At 41.9% G+C, this 24,864-nt stretch overlaps 1 protein-coding gene and 1 pseudogene across 1 annotated transcript in view; both read left to right on the top strand.

The window, feature by feature from the left end:
• NDUFS1 (NADH:ubiquinone oxidoreductase core subunit S1) overlaps positions 1-24,709 on the top strand; it is a 39,966-nt gene extending 15,257 nt beyond the window's left edge. The window contains exons 10-19 of the mRNA XM_053597817.1: positions 3,874-3,988; positions 4,696-4,841; positions 5,185-5,313; positions 9,094-9,223; positions 14,074-14,234; positions 16,259-16,413; positions 20,453-20,628; positions 21,588-21,722; positions 21,820-21,892; positions 24,319-24,709. Of these exons, the coding sequence (XP_053453792.1) occupies positions 3,874-3,988; positions 4,696-4,841; positions 5,185-5,313; positions 9,094-9,223; positions 14,074-14,234; positions 16,259-16,413; positions 20,453-20,628; positions 21,588-21,722; positions 21,820-21,892; positions 24,319-24,410 (1,312 nt within the window). The 3' untranslated portion in view covers positions 24,411-24,709. The remainder of the gene's footprint in view (positions 1-3,873; positions 3,989-4,695; positions 4,842-5,184; positions 5,314-9,093; positions 9,224-14,073; positions 14,235-16,258; positions 16,414-20,452; positions 20,629-21,587; positions 21,723-21,819; positions 21,893-24,318) is intronic.
• On the top strand, positions 13-1,416 carry LOC128590501 (Y-box-binding protein 1-like; annotated as a pseudogene).
• Positions 24,710-24,864: the final 155 nt, after the last annotated feature.

Below are 24,864 nucleotides of genomic sequence, written 5' to 3'. Positions count from 1 at the left end.
ACCGCCACCGGCCTAGTTATACCATCACACATTGGGAGGAGCCGCAGCTGCCGCAGCTGGCCCCAGTCACCATTACCGCAACCATGAGCAGCGAGGCCGAGACCCAGCAGCCGCCCGTCGCCCCTGCCCTCAGTGCTGCTGACACCAAGCCCGGCACTACGGACAGCAGCTCAGGGAGCAGTGGCCCGGGCAGCCTCACATCCATGGTGCCTGCCCGTGGGGACAAGAAGGTCATCGCAAGGAAGGTTTTAGGAACAGTAAAGTGGTTCAATGTACGGGCGGCGCCTGTGGCTCAAAGTGGTAGGGCGCCAGTCCCATATGCCAGAGGTGGCAGGTTCAAACCCAGCCCCGGCCAAAACCCACAAAGAAAAAAAAGTGGTTCAATGTAAGAAACGGATATGGTTTCATCAACAGAAATAACTCCAAGGAGGATGTATTTGTACACCAGACTGCCATAAAGAAGAATAACCTCAGGAAGTACCTTCACAGTGTAGGAGATAGAAAGACTGTGGATTTTGATGTTGAAGGAGAAAAGGGTGCGGAGGCAGCAGATGTTACAGGTCCTGGTGGAATTCCAGTTCAAGGCAGTAAATATGCAGCAGACCGTAACCATTATAGGTGCCATCCACGTCGCAGGGGTCCTCCACGCAATTACCAGCAGAATTACCAGAATAGTGAGAGCGGGGGAAAAGAACGAGGGATCGGAGAGTGCTCCTGAAGGCCAAGCCCAACAACGCTGGCCCTACCGCAGGCAGAGGTCCTACCTAACTACATGCAGAGACCCTATGGGTGTCGACCACCCCATCTCTCACACACAAAAAGTGTTCTCTCACACAACCCTCCTGTGCAGGGAGAAGTGATAGAAGGTGCTGACAACCAGGGTGCAGGAGAACAAGGTAGACCAGTAAGACATAATATATATATATCTCAGGGTTATAGACCATGATTCCGCAGGGACCCTCCTGGCCAAAGACAGCCCAGAGAGGAAGGCAATGAAGAGGATAGAGATAATCAAGGAGATGAGACCCAAGGTCAGCAGCCGCCTCAACGTTGGTACCGTTGCAACTTCAATTACCAATGCAGACACCCAGAAGAAAACCCTAAACCACAAGATGGCAAAGAGACAGAAGCAGCCGATCCACCAGCTGAGAATTCGTCTGCTCTGTCAGCTCTGGAGGCTGAGCAGGGCAGGGCTGAGTAAATGCCGGCTTACCATCTCTACCATCATGCGGTTTAGTCATGCAACAAGAAGAAATGAATATGAAATTCCAGCAATAAGAAATGAACAAAAGATAGGAGCTGAAGACCTTAAGTGCTTGCTTGACCAGATAACTAGAACCATCTATACAGGCACCCTAAAGAAGTCTTTTTTGGTAATAACAAACGTGTTTTTTAAAAAGCCTGGTTTTTCTCAATACGCCCTTAAAGGTTTTTTTAAATCGTTTCATATCTGGTCAAGTTGAGATTTTTAGGAACTTCATTTTTAATTTGTAATAAAAGTTTACAATTTGGGGCGGCGCCTGTGGCTCAGTTGGTAGGGCGCCGGCCCCATATACCGAGGGTGACGGGTTCAAGCCCGGCCCCGGCCCCGGCCAAACTGCAACCAAAAAATGGCCGGGCGTTGTGGTGGGCGCCTGTAGTCCCAGCTACTTGGGAGGCTGAGGCAAGAGAATCGCTTAAGCCCAGGAGTTGGAGGTTGCTGTGAGCTGTGTGAGGCCACGGCACTCTACCGAGGGCCATAAAGTGAGACTCTGTCTCTACAAAAAAAAAAAAAAAGTTTACAATTTGATTTTTTTCAAAAAAGTCAACAAACTGCAAGCACCTGTTAATAAGGGTCTTAATTTAAAAAAAAATAGAAAAACTAGCTGGGCATGGTGGTGCATGACTGTAGTCCCAGCTACTTGGGAAGGTGAGGTAAGAAGATCGCTTGAGCCCAGGAGTTTGAGGTTGCTGTGAGCTATGATGACGCCATGGCACGTTACCCAGGGTAATACAGTGAGACTCCGTCTCAAAAAAAAAAAAAAAAAAAATTAGCCTTGTGCAGTGGCATATACCTATAGTCCCTGCTACTTGGAAGATTGAGTTGGGGAGCTCTGTTGGACCCAGGAGTTCAGGGTTACAGTAAGCTGTGATGGTTTTGCTGCACTCTAGCCTAGGTGACAGAGTAAGACCCCATCTCACACACACAAAAAAATTTCTAGGTTTATCACACTGGCTTTCATATTAACTCATATTAACTTTGGGAAAGATCCTATTTCCTTTCACATGGAGAAATTGAAATAGATTAAAAAGCATTTTCTTGGCTTGGCGCCCGTTGCTCAGTGGTTAGGGTGCCAGCCACATACTTGAAGGTGGCGGGTTCGAACCTGGCGCAGGCCTGCTAAACAACAATGACAACTGCAACAAAAAATAGCTGGGTGTTGTGGCGGTCACCTGTAGTCCCAGCTACTTGGGAGGTTGAGGCAAGAGAATCACTTAAGCCCGAGAGTTTGAGGTTGCTGTGAGCTGTGACGCTACAGCACTCTATGGAGGGTGACATACTGAGACTGTCTCAAAAATAAAATTTTTTTTTTCTCAGTCTCCTTCAGTTTTTCATTGGAGAAAAGAAGCTGGGCTCGGCGCCTGTGACTCAAGCGGCTAAGATGCCAGCCACATACACCTGAGCTGGCAGGTTTGAATCCAGCCCTGGCCCCGCCATACAACAATGACGGCTACAACCAAAAAATAAAAAATAAAAAAAGCCGGGCGTTGTGGCGAGCACCTGTAGTTCCAGCTACTTGGGAGGCGGAGGCAGGAGAATCGCTTGAGCCCAGGACTTGGAGGTTGCTGTGAGCTGTGATGCCACGGCACTCTACCCAGGGCGACAGCTTGAGGCTCTGTCTCAAAAAAAGAAAAGAAGCTGAATGTGAATTAATATGTTTAATTATGGACTCCTCTGACCAGTATCAATTTAACCCCACCCCTGAATTCCCCAGCAATTTTCACCTTATTTTTCTTGATTATCATCATTTACCATTAATCTAACAATGTTTCTTTTCAGGAGTGCTAAATATTAGCAACTAATAAGTAAGGGAATGAGTTCACTGGTTTACTTGGCTCTTGGAATTAAGCCAAAGTTAATGAATATAGGAAATATAAGAATATGGGAAAAGACAGTCAAACTGGTTTTCCAGGTCCTCAGGTTCAAATGGTTAAATATAATAAATCAAACTTTTAACCACAAAAATATATTTAAAAAAAAAAGAAAGAAAATTTTAAAAAAGAAAAATCAAACTTTTATTTTTATTTATTTTTATTTTTTTGCAGTTTTTGGCCAGGGCTGTGGTTTGAACCCGCCACCTCCGGCATATGGGGCTGGCGCCCTACTCTGTTGAGCCACAGGTGCCACCCTATTTTTTATTTTTTTTTAAGACAGAGTCTCACTTTGTTGCCCTCAGTAGGGTGCTGTGGCGTCATATAGCTCACAGCAACCTCCAGCTCTTGGGCTTAGGCGATTCTCGTGCCTCAGTCTCCTGAGTAGCTGCGACTACAGGCACCCGCCACAACGCCCAGCTATTTTTTTTGTTGTTGTTGCAGTTTTGCCTGGGCCGGGTTCCAACCAGCCACCCTTGGTATATGGGGCCGACCCCCTACTCACTGAGCCATAGGCGCCACCCGAAAAATCAAACTTTAAATGGTAATTTAGTTTTAGGTGATGATTATAAAGTAATCTATTAGTTCATTTATTAAAAAACTTGAGTGATTGTATCTAGGTATTCTGTTTAACATATTATCTAATACTGTATTTAAATAACATTTCTTGTAGATTTTAAACTTAAATCACAATTGCCTCTTCAGCAAGAGTCCACAAATGGTATAATTTCTATTATCTAGATTTGCTTATGATGGGCTAAAACGTCAAAGACTTACGGAGCCGATGGTCAGAAACGAAAAGGGGCTTTTAACGTATACCTCCTGGGAGGATGCACTCTCTCGTGTAGCTGGAATGGTAAAAATTTGAAATATAGTGTAAATAGTGTTTATGATTTTCAAAAAACATCTTTGCTGTGAAAAGAGGGTAGGAATTTGTGTTTCTTTCCTCTTTCCTCTTACCAAGGTTATGATTAATCTTCCATTTTACATTCATTGAGAACCATATGCCACAGGGATATAAAGACCACCGACACATGGGTCCTGTTCCACAATCTTGTAGAGAAAGTTGCATAGTTCAGCAATTATCACATGCTGCTCTTAGTATATCAGGATGCCTTCCTAGAGAAGGTAATTCTTTTAGCAAAGTCTAAGTAATAATTAATATAAGCTTGCTAGAACAAAAGTGGAGGGAATCCACTGGTCAGTGGGTTTTTTGGTCAAAGAAAGGCAACATACACAGAGGGCTAGAGGTAATAGCCCATACTTCAGAGGAGATTGTATTTAAGGTAACTCTATAGTCTTCATTCTCCAAACTTTATCTTGAAGCCCCTTTGTTCCTAAATATAAAACAAATAGCTTCCTTCTAAGCTGGTGTTATCATTGGCCCTACATAACACCCCTTCTGCTTCTCACGTTGAGATTAATTAATAGTGTAAAACTTTTTAGTCTGATGGGTGTTACTTTTTGGTAGTTGAAATTGACTGTTTTATTTTCTGAACAGTTCATTGTGTTGGTCTTTGCTGAATGTAGGGTTTCGGTAATAACCTTTCCATCCATTTCTAGTTGCAGAGTTTTCAAGGCAAAGATGTGGCAGCAATTGCAGGTGGCTTGGTGGATGCTGAAGCACTAGTAGCTCTCAAAGATTTGCTCAATAGAGTGGACTCTGACACCTTATGCACTGAAGAGGTCTTCCCCACTGCAGGAGCTGGGTGAGAAATAGGAAGATAGGATCTAGGTTTTCTTTTCTTTCAGTTACAACTTATGTATAAAACAACCACATCTGTGGCATCTGACTTAATGTGTGACAACCTGGATTCTCCGATGTACCTCTCAATTTATTTTCACATGTGGACCAAAATCAAACCGGTAGCTGTAAGAGATAGGAGAATCCAGTTATTAATAAATATATGAAACTTTGATTTAATTTAGAAATACTTTATGAAATTTTTCATCTGAGAATGCCATGGCTTTGATGAAAATGAGAATATTTGGTCGGTTCTTGTTATGTATTAGTTTTAAAGTAAGTTTTTATTTTATACATTGTGTTTCTAGCACAGATTTGCGTTCCAATTATCTTCTTAATACTACAATTGCTGGAGTGGAAGAGGCAGATGTTGTCCTTCTGGTTGGTACAAATCCACGTTTTGAGGCACCATTATTTAATGCTAGAATTCGAAAGAGGTTAGTAACAATAATTATTCAGGGTTTTAAAAATAGGTATTTTTTTCTGTTTCACATAGGAAAAATGACCTTTTAATTGATTACTAATAGATTTTAATGGTAGTGAGACTCCAAAAAATACTTGATTTTCTTTTTTTTGTTTGTTTGTTTTTTGTAATTTTGGCCAGGGCCAGGCTCGAACCCGCCACCCTCCGTATATGGGGCTGGCGCCCTACTCCTTGAGCCTCAGGCACTGTCCACAAATTGTCTTTCACAAATTGAAAGACAATTTCTAACAGGTTCATTCCCCCTGACTTGTTGATTTTTGTTTTGTTAGCTTTTTATTTTAAAATAGTTTAAGATCCTTGAAATGGTCTTTGTATGTCATTTTTGTGTGTTGTATATTCAGATTAATTGATGTTAACTTTTTCCCATATTTGTCTTATGATTCTCAGTTTGTATAAATGTGTGAATATAGTTTTCTGAATCATTTGGAAGTTGGTTGCAGCCATGATGCCCTTTTATGCCTAAATACTTCAATGAGGATTTCCTAAGAACAAGGGGCATTTTCTTTTTCTTTTCTTTTCTTTTTTTTTTGCAGTTTTTGGCTGGGCCTGGGTTTGAACCCACCACCTCCAGCATATGGGGCCAGCGCCCTACTCCTTTGAGCCACAGGCGCTGCCCAAGGGGCATTTTCTTTTTTTTTGTTTGTTTTTGAGACAGAGCCTCAAACTGTTGCCCTGGGTAGAGTGCCATGGCATCATAGCTCACAGCAACCTCCAACTTGGGCTCAAGCAATCCTCTTACTTCAGTTTTTCTATTTTTAGTAGAGACAGGGTCTTACTCTTATTCAGACTGGTCTCAAACCTGTGAGCTCAAGCAACCCACCTGCCTTAGCCTCTCAGAGTGCTAGGAATACAGGCATGAGCCACTGCACCTGGCCAACAAGGGGCATTTTCTTACTAGGAAATTTAGTTTAATAATAAATTATTATTACCTAATCTACAGTTTATATTCAAATTCTACCGACTTTCCATAATTGCTTTTTTCTTTTTGGCCAGGATCCAGTCTGCTTGCAATCACACATTACAATTAAATGTTTTGACTCTTCCAGCTTCTTTTTTGACTTTTTTTTGAAAGTCACAGGCCATGCTAACTGTGGTGGCTCATGCCTGTAATCCTAGCACTCTGGGAGACTGAGATGGGTGGATCCCTTGGGTGTTCAAGACCAGCCTGAGCAAGAGTGAGACCCATCTCTACTAAACATATAAAAATAAAAATCTACCCTGGCATCGTGGTGGATGCCTGTAGTCTCTGCTACTTGGGAGGCTGAGGCAAGAGTTGAACCCAAGAGTTTGAGCTACGATGATGCCATGGCATTCTAACCAGGGTGACAGAGTAAGACTGTCTCAATAAAAAAAAAAGTCATGGCTCGGTGCCCATAGCTCAGTGGGTAGGGTGCTGGCCACATACACCCAGGCAGGCAATTTCGAACCCGACCCAGGCCTGCTAAACTACAATGACAACTGCAACAAAAAAACAGCTGAGCATTGTGGCAGACGCTTGTAGTCCTAGCTATTTGGGAGGCTGAGGCAAGAGAATTGCTTAAGCCCAAGAGTTTGAGGTTGCTGTGAGCTGTGATGCCATGGCACTTTACCGAGGGCAACATGTTGAGACTCTGTCTCAAAAAAAAAAGAAAAGTCATAGGCCAGTTATTCTGTAGAATACCCTCCCATATTTTTATTTATATCTTAGAGACTTAATAAAAAGATCAGCTATATAGTTTATTGTCTGAAGTGAGGCACTGTTGAAATTGCAAGGAGAAGTTGTTAATTACTCCAGGATAACAGGTAAAAACTAGCAGTCTTAAACAAACCATAATATATATGGTCTCCTCACTTTTTTTTTTTTTTTTTGAGACCGAATCTTACTCTGTCACCTTGGGTAGAGTGCCATAGCCTTATCATAACTCACTACAACCTCATATTCCTGAACCCAAGCAATCTTCCTTCCTCAGCTTTGAGAGAAGCTGGGACTACAAGTGGACACCACTATGCCTGCCTAATTTTTTCATTTTTAGGAGAGACAGGATTTTGCTCTTGGTCAGATTGGTCTCAAACTCCTTAGCTCAAGCAATACTCGCATGTCAGCCTCCTAGAGTGCTAGAATTACAGAATTACAGGTGTGAGGTGCTGTGCATAGCTTTGTAACTTACTTTTGAAGAAGCTGGATCATAATTCCCTGCCATAGACAATAAATATTAATAAAGTAGTTTATTTTCATGAACTATGTTTAAATGCTCTTATGGATAATTAAGAGATGATTGACCCTGCTATGTGAATAGTACTACCAAATGAAAATTATAAATCAATTATTGTGTTTATAGCTTGCTTAATTTTTGGCATTCCTGTATAACAAATTAATACCTTGAATTGCCTTAATTTGTATTTTTGCAACATTATTTTGAAATGTACATAGTAAATTATATTTATTAAATGTTCTATGGTGCTCTTAACATTTAGTTATAGTAAATAGATACTTAACATTGATATAAATAGCACTTAGCATTGGTAAGACCAATAACTATGCTTAACTTATTTACCTAGCTCTAAATTGTGTGTGACAGCGTCTTCTGGGGATGCTGTCTGTAGGCACTCAGAATGGTCCAGCATTTGACACACCATCAGAGGCTTTCCTACAGTACCGCTGCTAACAAAATTTGGCTTTGGGAAACCCCTGGTAATAGAATTGTTTACCTTTATACCAAGAAGGTTGGGAAAGCATCAAAATCTGTGTGTGATGCATGCCCAGGCAGACTTGAACGGGACATGCTGTGAGACCTGATGTTCTTTATTTTTTTTTTGTTTTTTTTTGTAGAGACAGAGTCTCACTGTATCGCCCTCGGGTAAAGTGCCGTGGCGTTACATGGCTCACAGCAAACTCTAACTCTTGGGCTTACGCGATTCTCCTGCCTCAGCCTCCCGAAGAGACCTGATGTTCTTTTAAGGTTGTCTAAAACAGGAATCATGGCTTGGCGCCTGTAGCATAGTAGTTATGGCACCAGCCTCATACACCAAGGGTAGAGGGTTCGAACTTGGACTGGACTATCTAGACAACAATGACAGCTGCAACAAAAAATAGCTGGGCATTGTGGCAGGAGCCTGTAGTCCCAGCTGCTTGGGAGACCAAGGCAAGAGAATCGCTTAAGCCCAAGAGTTTGAGGTTGCTGTGAGCTATAACACCACAGCACTCTACTGAGGGCGGCATAGTGAGACTGTGTCTCAAAAAAACAAAACAAAACAATAAAACAGGAAAACATGTCAGCAGGACCTGTTGTGGTTCCATGTATGCTAAATGTGTTCACGAGAGGATCAAACATGCTTTCCTTATTTTTTTTTTTTTTGTAGAGACAGAGTTTCACTTTATTGCCCTTGGTAGAGTGCCGTGGCGTCACACAGCTCACAGCAACCTCCAACTCCTAGGCTTAGGTGATTCTCCTGCCTCAGCCTCCCGAGTAGCTGGGACTACAGGCGCCTGCCACACGCCCGGCTATTTTTTTTTTGCAGTTTGGCTAGGGCTGGGTTTGAACCCGCCACCCTCGGTATATGGGGCCGGCGCCCTGCTCACTGAGCCACAGGTGCCGCCCCATGCTTTCCTTATTGAGGAGTAGAAAATTGTTGTGAAAATGTTGAAGGTACAAGTACAGAGTCAGAAAGCTAAATAAGAAAATGAAGCTTTTTTGAGTAATAAAAATGAAAAGACTTAAAAAATAAATTAATAAAAATGTTGTTTTTATTTCAGTTGGCTTCATAATGATCTAAAAGTGGCCCTTATAGGTAGACCAGTGGACCTCACTTACACATATGACCACCTGGGAGACTCCCCCCAAATTCTTCAGGACATTGCTTCGGGTAGCCATTCATTTAGCCAGGTACTCTCAAGTTGTATGTGCCTACTTTTTGTTGACCTTTTTTATTTTTTCCCTGACTGAAGTAGATGCTTTTGTTAACTTTTTAATTGTGATTTTTAAAATTTGTTTTTATATAATGATACATGATTATTTTTAAGGATGATAGTAATTCAGAATACAATATGAAAGAAAGTAAAACATTAGCCAAAATACTACCACCCCAAAGCAAGTATTGATGAGATATCATAATCATCTATTTCTACATAGAGCAAGGCAATATGTGTGGGTAGGCAAACAAAAATGAGATTGTATTGCACATGCTTTTTTTTTTTTTTAAGTCAGAGTCTTACTTTGTTGCCCTCGGTAGAGTGCTATGGTATCATAGCTCACAGCACCTCAAACTCTTGGGCTCAAGTGAGTGATCTCCTTGCCTCGGCCTCCTGAGTAGCTGAGACTACAGGTGCCCACCACAACACCTGGCTGTTTCTAGAGATGGGCTCTTCCTTTGGCTCAGGCTGGTCTCAAACTCATGAACTTAGGCAATCTACCACCTTGGCCTTCCAGAGTACTAGGATTACAGGTGTGAGCCACTGTGCCTGGCCTATACATATTCTATTTCTTATTTACTCAGGTTTAATTTCCTTGAAATTTTTTGAGAAGAAGTAAAACTGTGAAAGAATTACGTTTTCAGCTTTAAATCTTTCTGTACTGCAAGAATTATTATTCCTTAAAGAAATTTTACCTGTTGCTTGAGAACTTGAGAATGTCTGTTTTATTCCCAATGAGACAGCTTGTTGGGATATGCAATTTTAGGGTTATGTTTCTTTTCCTTTCTGGCATTTTATTTTATTTTATTTGAGACCGAGTCTCATTCTGTTGCTCAGGCTAGAGTGCCATCGCATCAGTCTAGCTCACAGTGACCTCAAACTCCTGGGTTCAAGCAATCCTATCTCCGCCTACTAAGTAGCTGGGACTACAGGTGCACGCTTATTCTACCTGGCTAATTTTTCTGTTAGTAGAGACAGGGTCTCGCTCTTGCTCAGGCTACTCTCGAACTCCTGAGCTCAATCATTTTTCTTCCCACATCACCCTCCCAGAGTGTTAGGATTGCAGGCAGGAGCCATCTCACCCAGCCCATTTCTGACCTTTGTAAACACTGCCTTTTGTTACTGTGAAGAGCCTGAAGTAGCCTTATTCTTCTTCCACCTTGTCCTGATTTCTTTTCTTGTTTAGATATTTTATCCTTGAGATTTTATGCTTTATTCTTCATCCTGGAAATTCAATAACTTCACCAAAGTATGTGTTAATGGTGGGGTTTTTTTTGTTTTGTTTTGTTTTTAGCTGGGTCTGGGTTTGAACCCACCACCTCCGGCATATGGGGCCGTACCCCTTTTGAGCCCCAGGCACCGCCCATTAATGGTGGTATTTTATAGGACATGATATACTTTCAGTCTGAAGATTCAAGGTTGTTTGTCGTGTGTGTGCATGCACGGTGGTGGTGGTTATGAATGTGATGGCGGTGTTTAAAAAACTGTTTCTCACATAACAAGGCATCTGGAGTTGGGCACTTTGAAGGATGATTTTGTTGTTCATGATGTCATCAGAGAGAGTCTATCTTCCTGCTTTGCTAGCCTCAGTGCACTTGCTTGTTCCAATGAGTTTGCTCGTGAGCCTTGCAGGTGGTTCCAAGATGGATACTTCACTTACAGTTTCAGGTGTAAGCAGAAAGAAGGTGAAGTGCAAGAAGACAAAGCAGCCAAGCTTGCTTGTTTGTTCATTTTGTTTTTTTGTTTTTGTTGTGTTTTTTCTTTTTGAGACAGAGTCTCACTTTGTCACCCTAGTAGAGTGCCATGGCATCCTACCTCATAGCAACCGCATACTCTTGGGCTCAAGCCATTCTCTTGTGTCAGCCTGCTGAGTAGCTGGGACTACACACTCACCTCACACAACCACCACAACGCCCAGCTATTTTTTTTCTTTTTCTTTTTTTTTTTTATTGTTGGGGATTCATTGAGGGTACAATAAACCAGGTTACACTGATTTTTCTTTTTCTTTTTCCTTTTTTTTTTTTTTTGGCCGGGGCTGGGTTTGAACCCGCCACCTCTGGCATATGGGACCGGCGCCCTACCCGCTGAGCCACAGGCGCCGCCCCGATTTTTCTTTTTCTTTTTCTTCTTTTTTTTTTTTTAGAGACGGGGTCTTGCTTTTGCTCAGGCTATTCTCAAACTTGTGAGCTCAGGTGATCCACTTGCCTCCGTCTCCCAAAGTGCTGGTATTACAGGCGTGAGCCACGATGCCCGGCCTGTTTGTTCATTTTGCATAGGAAAAACATTATGATTAAAAGATTGAAAATATTTAAAAACAAGGCCGACTCAGTGCCTCACCCCTGTAATAATAGTACTTTGGGAGGCCAAGTCAGGTGGGTTGTCTGAGCTCATGAGTTTGAGACCAGCCTGAGCCAGAATGAGTCCTCGTCTCTAAAAAAATAGCCAGGCGTTGTGGCAGGTACCTGTAGGTCTACTTGGGAGGCTGAGGCAAAGAGGATCGCTGGAGCCCAGGAGTTTGAGGTTGCTGTGAGCTGTCACACCACAGCAATTTACCCAGGGTGACAGCTTCAGACTGTCTCAAAAAAAAAATAATTAAAAAAAAAAAAAAAAAAACAGCATATCTTCAGGGCATCTTAAATCTGTGTTCCAAGGTTGCAAAGAAAAAGAAAATCGAAAAGTATCAGTGAATAGTTTCCCTCTCTTTTGTCTATTTCCCATCCCCATGTATTATCTATTAGATAACTAGTGTTTTTCAGGGTGATTTTCTATTATGGATTTAAATACATTTCCCATTAATTAGTTCTGGTCTGTTCATTAAGAACTCTGAACAATGCAGATTCTGGCTCTCTTTTTCTTTTTTTTTTTTGTAGAGACAGAGTCTCACTGTACCGCCCTCAGGTAGAGTGCCGTGGCGTCACAACGGCTCACAGCAACCTCTAACTCTTGGGCTTACGCAATTCTCTTGCCTCAGCCTCCCGAGCAGCTGGGACTACAGGCGCCCGCCACAACACCTGGCTATTTTTTTGTTGCAGTTTGGCCGGGGCTGGGTTTGAACCCGCCACCCTCGGCATATGGGGCCGGCGCCCTACTCACTGAGCCACAGGCGCCGCCCCTGGCTCTCTTTTTCTATCTTTATATTTGTCATCTTTCCTTGTTTCCTTTATTTCAGTTTGTATTATTTCCTGTAGCTTTTCTTTCTTGTCTTTTATTTTGTTCTTATTACTTCCAGAATGGTGTTCATTCCTATAATTTGTTTCTCTTCCAGTTCTTTCTGTAATAAAAAATCTCCTTTACTGGGCCGTGCCTGTGGCTCAGTGAGTAGGGCGCCGGCCCCATATGCCGAGGGTGGCGGGTTCAAACCCAGCCCCGGCCAAACTGCAACAAAAAAATAGCCGGGCGTTGTGGCGGGCGCCTGTAGTCCCAGCTGCTCGGGAGGCTGAGGCAAGAGAATCGCGTAAGCCCAAGAGTTAGAGGTTGCTGTGAGCCGTGTGACACCACAGCACTCTACCCGAGGGCGGTACAGTGAGACTTTGTCCTACAAAAAAAAAAAATCTCCTTTACTACCTGATACTCTCTTTTGAGTTACTTCTTAGAGCTCTTTTTTTTTTTTTTGAGACAGAGTCTCAGTGTCTTGCCCCGGTGTTAGCTTAGCTCTCAGCAACCTCAAATTCCTGGGTTCAAGTGATCCCCCTGCCTCAGTTTTCTGACTAGCTGGGACTATAGGTATATACCACGGTGCTAATTTTTTCTATTTTTATTTATTTATTTATTTATTTTTAGCTGTTTTTTTGTTTGGTTGGTTTTTTGTTTGTTTGGCCGGGGCCGGGTTCAATCTTGCCACCCTTGGTATATGGGGCCAGTGCCCTACTCACTGAGCCACAGGTGCCACCCAATTTTTTTCTATTTTTAGTAGAGACAGGATGTCACTCTTGCTCAAGCTGGTCTCAAACTTCTGAGCTCAAGGGATCTTGCCTGGTGCTGTGATTACAGGCATGAGTTACCACACCTGGCCTTTTTTGAGCTCTTTTTAAGTGAGAAGTATTGTGTTGCTTTTCATTGTTGTTAAGACTATTAAAAATTATTTCTCTGGATGATTCACATTTCTTTGGGAAATTCTTACGAGGAATGTGTTCCTTGTTGTAGTATCTCAATGTAATTCTCATACTGATTCTTTGATAATTGTGACCAGCTATTTATTGAAGAATGATGCAGAGTATAGGTGGGAGAATAAACTCTATAGTGTATAGCTTTACTTCTTATTTGTCCATCTTCCACCAAATCTGTAGTTTTCTTTACTCTTAGGATAAACTCTCTCTCAGTTTTTGTCATTCAGAAAAAGTTAACTGTGGTTCAAAGCAAAGCCCTTAAAATTTTAAGTATTTTGCATTGTGATCTTAGTCATTGTTACTTTTCCTGCCTTCCGTCTGTGATGTGGTGAGTAGATAAAAGACGGTATGTTTGGTACTTTAGCGTAGTTTTTCCTATTTTTCAGGAACATCTGAATCAGTAGGGCTGTTCCTAATTTTTCTGGGACTTGACTGTAGTCATTCTGACCAAAGGATGGTTAGTTAAGAGTTTTGATGCCTTTTAGAAAATCTATTTTATCTGAGATTTAGCCGTTTCAGAATAGCATTGGCAAAATGCTTCAGCTTAAACTAAATCTGGTTGTATTATATACCTTGGCTAGGAAGTCAAAGATATCCATGTTAGACCTAAAATTTGGGACAATTTGTATTATAGACGCAAGTTTCGTTAGGTGTGTAGTTTACTAATATTATTTTTAAATCAAAGGAGTTTTTTTGTTGGTTTGTTTTTTTTTAATAGGTCCTAAAGGAAGCTAAAAAACCAATGGTGGTTTTAGGCAGTTCTGCACTCCAAAGAAATGATGGAGCGGCAATTCTTGCAGCTGTTTCCGGCATTGCACAAAAGATTCGGATGACTAGTGGTATTACTAGTGATTGGAAAGTCATGAATATACTTCATAGGTGTGTTGAGTATTTGTTTTATATGCCATAAAATTCAAATAGGTTTGTGTATGTGTTCCTGATATACTGTCACATTTAGTTTTACAACTTAACTTTTAACAACATTATCCCAGTTGTAGAGGTGAAACATAAACCTTTACTCTATGTGAGAAGAACCCAAGATAATAAGTCATATTAAAAATATCTGAAATAGCAGTGAGTATTAAAAAATTTAAATACTTGGCTTAGTGCTTGTGACTCAGTAGCTAGGGTGCCAGCCATATACATTGGAGCTGGTAGGTTTGAATCCAGCCCGGGCCTGCCAAACAACAATGACAACTACAACAAAAAAATAGCCGAGTGTTGTGGTGGGCACCTGTAGTCCCAGCTACTTGAGAGGGTGAGGCAAGAGAATCGCTTAAGCCCAAGAGTTTGAGGTTGCTGTGAGCTGTGATGCCACAGCACTCTACTCAGGGTGAAAGCTTGAGACTCTTGTCTCAAAAAAAAAAAAAAAGAAAGAAAGAAAAAATTGAATACTTAAAAAAATTTGTATTGTATCAGTTGTACTTTGGTTCAAAAATTACAAGTCTTCTGACTTTGATTAAATAATAAAACTGTAAGCTAACATGAGAATTCAGGTGAAGGTTCTATTTCCAACTGTATCAATAATGCAAGTATATTTTAGAAAAGTTAGAGTAGAAAGTGCAAAATGGAAAGTCATTATTCCATAATCTATAGATAATTACCACTGCTATTTCAGTGTATTTTCTTCTGATACTTATTTATTATTGAAATAGGGTCTCACTTTGTTGCCCTCAGTGGAGTACCATGGTGGCTTTGCTACAGCAACCTCAAACTCCTGGGCTAAAGCAATCACCTGCCTCAGCATCCCAGAGTGTAGGATTACAGGCATGAGCTACTGCACCCGGCCCCCTTAAAGTACTTTCTGAAAGTATAGCAATTGGGGCAAATAGGATCACTATTTCTGCAGCTCTTGATGTATGTTGCCAACTTGTTTTAGAAAAGTTGTACCTGGGCGGCGCCTGTGGCTCAGTGAGTAGGGCGCCGGCCCCATATGCTGAGGGTGGTGGGTTCAAACCCAGCCCCCGCCAAACTGCAACAAAAAAATAGCTGGGTGTTGTGGCAGGCGCCTATAGTCCCAGCTGCTCTGGAGGCTGAGGCAAGAGAATCGCGTAAGCCCAAGAGTTAGGTTGCTGTGAACCGTGTGACGTCATGGCACTCTACCTGAGGGCGGTACAGTGAGACTCTGTCTCTACAAAAAAAAACAAAACAGAAAAGTTGTACCTGTTTACATTAAACACAATAGATCCTCAGATTAGCTCATATTTCTGGAATATTAACAGTAGCAAACTAGACCAAAATAACCTTTGTTCAAAGGATATCCTAGACCTCTTTTTAAAAATATTACTTACCTCTTGTAAGAGTAGTAATATATATTTACAGAAAAATTTTATAAGGATCTATACCAACGTACTAATTCTGATTTTTTCTGAATTACAATTGTATGAATTTAAATTTCTCCTGTTTGGTTTTTGAAATCGTGACTTTTCTCCAGTGAGTATGTTTGACTTAATGTGTTTTGTGTTGTTTTACCATTCTGAATAAGAGTCAAATTTAAGGCAATTACAGTTGGTATAAAGTTTCTAGAATTATTAAATATTACCTCATGAAGAGACACAGTGTCTTAAGCATTTTATATCTCTTTGTTTGCCATCCTCAAATCAGTAAAAGACTACTTTCTCTGGTTTTGACATCAATTTTAAATGGAAAAGATTCTTAGATAGCATTGAATGAAAAAGAGAATAGACATTACTCTAAGAATTTTAGAGTAATAAACATTTAATTTTTTTTGTTTTGTTTTGTTTTGTTTTTTTGCAGTTTTTGGCTGGGGCTGGGTTTGAACCCTCCACCTCTGGCATATGGGGCCAGCGCCCTACTCCATTGAGCCATAGGCACCGCCCAACATTTAATTTTTTTAGTCTGAAAACATGGCTGTTATGCTAAAATTCATAATTGTTCTACAGAGTTGCAAGTCAAGTAGCTGCCTTGGACCTTGGCTATAAACCAGGGGTGGAAGCAATTTGTAAGAACCCTCCTAAAGTACTGTTTCTCCTGGGAGCAGATGGAGGTTGTATCACACGCCAGGATTTGCCAAAGGATTGTTTTGTTATTTATCAAGGTAAGTATCACCTGTGATTATGTATATTGGAAACCAGATGGAGTGGTGCCCGTGCTCAGTGGTTAGGGTGCCAGCCATATACATCCAGGCTGGCAGGTTCGAACCTGGCCTGGGCCTGCTGAACAACAGTGACAACAACAGTAAAAAAAATAATAGCTGGAGGGTGGTGCTTGTGGCTCAAAGGAGTAGGGCGCCGGCCTCGTATACTGGAGGTGGTAGGTTCAAACCTGGTCCCGGCCAAAAACTGCAAAAAAATAATAATAATAATAATATCAGGGCATTGTGGCGGGCACCTGTCGTCTCAGCTACTTGGGAGGCTGAGGCAAGAGAATTGCTTAAGCCCAAGAGTTTGAGGTTGTTGTGAGCTGTGACGCCATGGCACTCTACCCAGGGTGATAGCTTGAGACTCTGTCTCAAAAAAAAAAAAAATAATAATAATAATAAAATAAAAACCATTTGGCAGTATATTTATGGACTGAATATTTTCCATTTGTGTATTTGGCCTCCCCCCACAGCTACCAGGTTGTTTAAACCAAACTACAAATGTTGCTAGTTATACGGTTGATACTGCTATTAAAAATAATTGCCCCACCCCAAAAAAAATGATTGCCTACAGCTGGGCACCGTGGCACATGCCTATAATACTAGCACTCTGAGAGGCCGAGAAGGGTGGATTGCCAGAGGTTATGGGTTCGAGAACAGCCTAAGCAAGAGCAAGATCCCCATCTCTAAAAATAGCTGGACATTGTGGCAAGCACCTGTAGACCCAGCTACTTGGGAGGCTGAGGCAAGAGAATGGCTTGAGCCCAGGAGTCCGAGGTTGCTGTGAACTATGATGCTAGAGCACTCTACCAAGGGTGGTAAAGTGAGACTCTGTCTAAAAAAAAAAAAGAAATTACTGCCTGCAACCTGAGCAATATAGCAAGACTCATCTCTACAAAAAAGCAGAGTAACTGGCTGGGTGTGTTTGGTGCATACTTACAGTCCTTGCTACTCAGAAAGCCGAGGCCAGAGGATTGTTTGAGCCCAGGAATTTGAGATTGTAGTGAACTATGATGCCACCACTGCACCTTGTCCCCCCAAAAAATAACCTTCAGGAGAATTAGAAGCTACCTAAATTCCCTATAATAGAATGGTTAAATTATGGTTTAACCTATGAGATAGAATAATAAACATTAAAAGTCAATTTTACAAAGAACATTAAACACAGAAATCAGGGGAAAGCACTTTTTTTTTTTTTTTTTTTTTTGAGGCAGTCTCACTGTGTCACCCTTGGTAGACTGTCGTGGCATCACAGCTCACAACAACCTCAAACTCTTGGGCTTAAGCGATTCTCTCTGTCTCAGCCTCTTAAATAGCTAGGTGCTAGCCACAATGCCCAACTATTTTTTTGTTGCAGTTGTCTTTGATGTTTAGCTGGCCCGGGCCAGGTTCGAACCTGCCAGCCTGAATGTACGTGGCCAACAGCCTACCCACTGAGCTACAGGCGCACCAGTTTTTCTATTTTTAATAGAGATGGGGGTCTCATTCTGGCTCAGGCTGGTCTCGAACTCGTGCCTGGGCTTCCCAGAGTGCTAGAATTACTGTAATCAAGTTTCCCTGGAATAGATGGAAGCGAAGGGTATTCCTGATCATGGAGAAAAGTATTACATAACTGCTTCATTTTACACATATACACCATATACTTACAATAGGTTTTGTATTGCAACGGCATATGAAAACATTATGCAACAGTTTTTATCTTTAGCTTGATAAAGTTAAACCAAAATGTTATCAACTGAAATCCTGTTACTAGTCCTTTCCAGAGATAATCATTGATAATGGTTTTTATATGCATACTAGACACATCTTCTTATATGTAAACAACCATATACACAAATGAGATCAGACTCTTTTTTTTGAGACAGTCTTACTGTGTGGTCCCCAGTAGAGTGCTGTGGTGTCACAGCTCACAGCAACCTCAAACTCTTGGGCTTAAGCAATTCTCTTGCCTCAGCCTCCCAAGTAGCTGGGACTACAGGCGCCTCACACAACGCCTGGCTATTTTTTGTTGTTGTTGCAGTTGTTTAGTTGGCCCGGGCTGGGTTTGAACCCGCCACCCTCAGTGTATGTGGCTGGCACCATAACCACTGTGCTACGGGTGTGGAACTGAGATCAAACTTTATATGTACATTGTTCTCTAACTTTCTTTTACTTGACTCAGGTCTGTTTCTAAAGGTCAAGTTTCTTTATGAGCTTACCAATCTTATTAAACTGTTAATGAGTGAGTCTTTTAGAATACTATTTTTTTTTTTTTTTGTAGAGACAGAGTCTCACTTTATGGCCCTCAGTAGAGTGCCGTGGCCTCACACAGCTCACAACAACCTCCAACTCCTGGGCTTAAGCGATTCTCTTGCCTCAGCCTCCCGAGCAGCTGGGACTACAGGTGCACGCCACAACGCCCGGCTATTTTTTGGTTGCAGTTTGGCCAGGGCCGGGTTTGAACCCGCCACCCTCGGTATATGGGGCCGGCGCCCTACCAACTGAGCCATAGGAGCCGCCCTTAGAATACTATTTTTGATCAATTTCCTTTCTCTCTCTCTCTCTCTCTCTCTCTCTCTCTCTCTCTTTTTTAAGATGGAGTCTTGCTTTGTTGTGCATACTAGCTGGAAGGCAGTGGCATCCTTGTAGCTCACTGCAACTGCAATCTCCTGGGCTCCAGCAATCCTCTTGCCTCAGCATCCCAAAATGCCAGGATTACAGGCATGAGCCACTGTGCTTGGCCTATCATTTTCTTTTTTTTTTTTTTTTTGAGACAGAGCCTCAAGCTGTCACCCTGGGTAGAGAGCCGTGGCATCACAGCTCATAGCAACCTCCAACTCCTGGGCTAAAGTGATTCTCTTGCTTCTGCCTCCCAAGTAGCTGGGATTACAGGCGCCTGCCACAATGCCTGGCTATTTTTTTTTTTTTTTTGGTTGCAGCTGTCATTGTTTGGCGGGCCCGGGCTGGATTCGAACCCGCCAGTATATGTGGCTGGTGCCTTAGCTGCTTGAGTCACAAGCGCCGAGCTGGCCTATCATTTTCTGTTTATGCCCTTTCCAGTATTATTATTGTTCATATTCTCTTCTGTACTTTGTGTTCCTCCTCCATTGCAATCTACTTTGCCAGTTTTCACTAACTGGTACATGTGAGCCTTTCCACTTTGTGACCATTTCCATTTTGTAAGCCTCAATATATTTAGGTGCCCATTAATTATATGTATATTAACATTATACATATTTGCATAAAATGGTCTCAAATGATACATACCAAATGCTTTAATAGTAATTTTCCTTGGAAAGAAAGTTGAATTGGGTGTGAGGTTGGCTTTAATATTTATTTCTTCACTACTATATTGTTTTAATTTTAAAAACTACTTCTCGGGGCAGCGCCTGTGGCTCAGACGGTAAGGCGCCGGCCCCATATACCGAGGGTGGTGGGTTCAAACCCAGCCCCGGCTGAATTGCAACCAAAAAATAGCTGGGCGTTGTGGCGGGCGCCTATGGTCCCAGCTACTCGGGAGGCTGAGGCAAGAGAATTGCTTAGGCCCAGGAGTTGGAGGTTGCTGTGAGCTGTGTGATGCCACGGCACTCTACCGAGGGCCGTAAAGTGAGACTCTGTCTCTACCAAAAAAAAAAAAATAGCCGGGCGTTGTGGCGGGCGCCTGTAGTCCCAGCTGCTCGGGAGGCTGAGGCAAGAGAATCGCCTAAGCCCAAGAGCTGGAGGTTGCTGTGAGCTGCGTGATGCCACGGCACTCTACCCGAGGGTGGTACAGTGAGACTCTGTCTCTACAAAAAAAAAAAAAAAAAAAACTACTTCTGCTAGCTTGGCAGTCATAGCTGAGTGAGTAGGGCACCGGTCACATACACTGAGGCTGGCGAGTTCGAGCCCATCCTGGGTGTGCTAAAAATACTTCTGCAATTTAAAAAACAGGATTTAAAAGGATTTATACCATCTTCATGTATAATGGCAAATCATTTTTTTACTAAAATGTTGTTTGCTATTTTTCATCTTCTTACAGGACATCATGGTGATGTTGGAGCTCCCATAGCTGATGTTATTTTCCCAGGAGCTGCTTACACAGAGAAATCTGCCACTTATGTCAATATGGAGGGCAGAGCTCAGCAGACTAAAGTAGCAGTGACACCTCCTGGCTTGGCAAGAGAAGACTGGAAAATTATAAGAGCCCTCTCTGAGGTATTATTTTTGAAGCATTTCTTAATAATGCTGCTTAAAGGGATATTTGGCATGTTAGCTTATTGGAATGATTTTCAAAGTCAAGGAGGATTGCTGGTCCGAAATGCAGAGATGATTTAAATATTTTCTATATGAAAAATGTATTTTCAAAATACAGATTTTTTTTTTTTTTATTGTTTGGGATTCATTGAGTGTACAGAAATACAGATTTGAAATTGTTGCTTTTTTTTCTTTTTTGAGACAGAATCTCACTTTGTTGCCCTGGGTAGACTCTTGGACTTAAGCACTTCTCTTGCCTCAGCCTCCCAAGCAGCTGAGACTACAGGCGCCTGCCACAACACCCAGCTATTTTTTTGTTGTAATTGTCATTGTCATTGGTGTTTAAGCTGGCCTGGGCCAGGTTCAAAACTATGGCTGGGTTCAAAACCACCAGCCTTTGTGCATGTGGCTGGTGCTGTAACCACTGTGTTAACGATCACCAAGCCGTGAATTCAAGTTTTTTTTTTTTTTTAGAGACAGAGTCTCACTTAGTCACCCTCAGTAGAGTGCTGTGGACAGCTCACAGAACCTCCAGCTCTTGGGCTTAGGTGATTCTCTTGCCTCAGCCTTTTGAGTAACTGGGACTACAGGTGTCCGCCACAATGCCCAGCTATTTTTTTGTTGCAGTTTGGCTGGGGCCGGGTTTGAACCCACCACCCTTGGTATGTGGGGCCAGTGCCCTACTCACTGAGCCACAGGCGCCACCCTGAATTCGAGTTTTTGATGTTTTGTGTTTCCCACTTAGCTGCTTCCGTAATGAACATGTGACTGTCAATGGACAGCAGTAGATTTTTCTGTAGTATTACATTTCACCATGGTTACAATTATATATTATTTGACATTTTAAGATATTATAGCTTCATGTCATTTTTTAAGATATTACAGCTTTATGTCATTTTTGGGGACCTGGTATATTATAGATTGCAGGTATAACTCTTCCATATGATACTCTGGATCAAGTGAGGAACAGATTGGAAGAAGTCTCTCCTAATCTTGTTCGATATGATGATGTTGAAAGGGCTAATTACTTTCAGCAAGCAAATGAGCTGTCCAAGGTAAAAGCTTGCCTATGTGTACTTTTCATAATGAAGTTATCTACTGGTATAATAGTACTGGTTTTTAATACTATTACTGGTCTGCTTTTATGTGCAGCTAGTGAACCAGCAACTTCTTGCTGACCCACTTGTTCCACCTCAGCTAACTATAAAAGACTTCTACATGACAGGTATGTAACTGCCAGCATAACTCTGCCAAAAATGAAAGGTGAGAAGGAACCAAATTGCTTCATTTAGGCTTATAATTTCAACCTGTGATTGGTAGTATTTGGCATTGTTAATCTTCAAAGGAAACATTGAGACTAATGTAATTGTATGTTGTAATTATACATTAAAGTTTTTTGTTTCTGAAATATAAACAAAGTTTAAAAATCAAAGACGACTTAAAAGATTTTATTTATTTATTTATTTATTTTTTGAGACAGAGCCTCAAGCTATCATCCTGGGTGAGTGCTGTGGCGTCACAGCTCATAGCAACCTCCAACTCCTGGGCTTAAGCGATTCTCTTGCCTCAGTCTCCCAAGTAGCTGGGATTACAGGCGCCTGCCACAATGCCCGGCTATTTTTTGGTTGTAGTCGTTGTTGTTTGGCAGGCCCAAGCTGGATTCGAACCCGCCAGCTCTGGTGTATGTGGCTGGCACCTTAGCTGCTTGAGCTACAGGCACCACCAGACTTAATAGATTTTAAATATAAATTTTTTTAAATTATAACCAGGCTCCTGTAATCCTAGTACTCTAGGAGGCTAAGGCAGGAGGATCCCTTGAGCTCAGGAGTTCGAGACCAGCCTGAGCAAGTGTGAGACCCTGTCTCTACTAAAAATAGTAGTATTAGCTGGGTGAGGTGGCAGGCACCTGTAGTTCCAGGTACTTGGGAGGCTGAGTCAAGAGGATTGTTTGAACCCAGGAATTTAGGTTGCTGTGATCTAAGCTGACTCCATGGCACTCTAGCCTAGGCAATAGAGTGAGATTCTGTTAAAAAAAAAAAGTTAATTTTGCCCCAATTGGAGTACAGTAGATGATCATAGTTCATTATAGCTTTGAACTCGTAGGCTTAGGCAATCCTGCCTTAGCTTCCTTAGTAGCTAGGACTTCAGGCACATACCACCAGACTCATGCTCAGTTAAGGTTTTTTCTTTTTCTTTTTCTTTTTTTTTTGCAGTTTTTGGCTGGGGCCAGGCCTAAACCTGCCACCTCCGGCATGTGGGGCCTGCGTCCCACTCCTTTGAGCCATAGGCGCCACCCTCTTTTTTTTTTTTTTTTTGTAGAGACAGAGTCTCACTTTATGGCCCTCGGTAGAGTATCGGGGCCTCACATAGCTCACAGCAACCTCCAACTCCTGGGCTTAAGCGATTCTCTTGCCTCAGCCTCCCGAGTAGCTGGGACTACAGGCGCCCGCCACAACCCCTGGCTATTTTTTGGTTGCAGTTTGGCCAGTGCCGGGTTTGAACCCGCCACCCTTGGTATATGGGGCCGGCGCCCTACGGACTGAGCCACAGGTGCTGCCCATTTTTTTTTTTGAGACAGAATCTCACTATGTCGCCCTCGGTAGAGTGCCGTGGTGTCACAGCTCACTGCAACTTTAAACTCTTGGGCGTAAGCAATTCTCTTTCCTCAGCCTCCCAAGTAGCTAGGATTACAGACACCTGCCACAATGCCTGGCTATTTTTTTGTTGTAGTTGTCATTGTTTAGCAGGCCCTGGCCAGGTTGGAACCCTCTGGTATATGTGGCCAGCCCCCTAACCACTCAGCTATGGGCATCAAGCCAGAGGTCTTACTTTCTATGTTGCCTAGGATGGTCTTCAACTCCTGGCCTCAAGCAGTCCTACCACCTTTGCCTCCCAAAGTGTTAGAATTGCAGGCTTGATAGCCAGGCGTTGTGGTGGCATTGCTGTGAACTGTGACCACGGCACTCTACTGAGGACGACATAGTGAGACTCTGTCTTAAAAAAAAAAAAATTGCAGGCTTGAGCCACTATACTTGACTACTTTCATATACACACACACACACATATGTATGTATGGTTTTCTTTTCTTTCTTTTTTTTTTTTTTTTTTTGAGACAGAGTCTCACTTGGTCACCCTTGGTAGAGTTCTGTGGCATCTTAGCTCATAGCAACCTCAAACTCTTGGGTTCAAGTGATCCTCCAGCATCAGGAGGATCCTCCAGTGTCAGCTCCCAAATAGCTGGGACCATAGGTGCCTACCACAAAGTCCACCTATTTTTAGCGACAGGGTTTCCCTCTGGCTAAGACTGGTCTCGTACCTATGAGCTCAGGCAATCTACCTGCCTTAGCTAACTCTCATGTGCTGGGATTACAGGCGTGAGCCATTGCATCTGGCCTTTCCTATAATTTTTTAATGGTTGCATGTTGGTGTGTTGTCTAACTATTCTGTAATTATTTAATTATTCCTAGGGGGTAATCATTAAAAGCTTTTAGCCAGGAAGGGGCTTATCTTTGAAATTTGTTGGTTACATATAATTGCATAGAACCTTACAGTCTCCCCCGCCCCCACCAAAATATGTGCAACATTAAAGTTTTGCTATGCTTTTTAAAGAGGCATATTATCAAAAATGCACATTTTCTTAATATCTTTCAGATTCCATTAGCAGAGCCTCCCAGACAATGGCCAAGTGTGTCAAAGCTGTCACAGAGGGTGCCCAGGCAGTAGAAGAGCCATCTATTTGCTGAAATGTTTACTAGGAATTGGGTTTGGCTACAAATATTAATGGACAGTTAAATTGGAGTGATCTCTCACAGGTTTATTTCTTTTTAAAAACAAAATCTGAATAATATACTATTTGAGGTTATACTCTGGTGTTTGAAAATGATTTTGCAGTTATCAAAGAACTTCATAGTTTCAAAAGCATTTATGTATTGTGTGTAAACGTTGTTAAATAGTTCAATAAGACTGTATTATGTAGATACTATTTCATGTAAAGACATTGATAATCTTTGTGACAAATACAAAAATATCCTTAAAATATAAATTTTTTGTTTATCTTCAAAAATTACTTAAGTTTGTAAAATGGAGGAAATGAAAAAAACTTCATTCACACCCATTTTTTTCTCATGCCAAGGAAAAGATTTACACATTCTGTCAGGGTAGGTAGATAGAAAAAAATATGTAATGTAATCACATCAT

Source organism: Nycticebus coucang, chromosome 7 (genome assembly GCF_027406575.1).
Source record: "Nycticebus coucang isolate mNycCou1 chromosome 7, mNycCou1.pri, whole genome shotgun sequence".
NCBI lineage: Eukaryota > Metazoa > Chordata > Mammalia > Primates > Lorisidae > Nycticebus > Nycticebus coucang.
The sequence above is the reverse complement of the archived record's forward strand: the minus strand, read 5'-3'. Positions and strand labels throughout refer to the sequence as shown.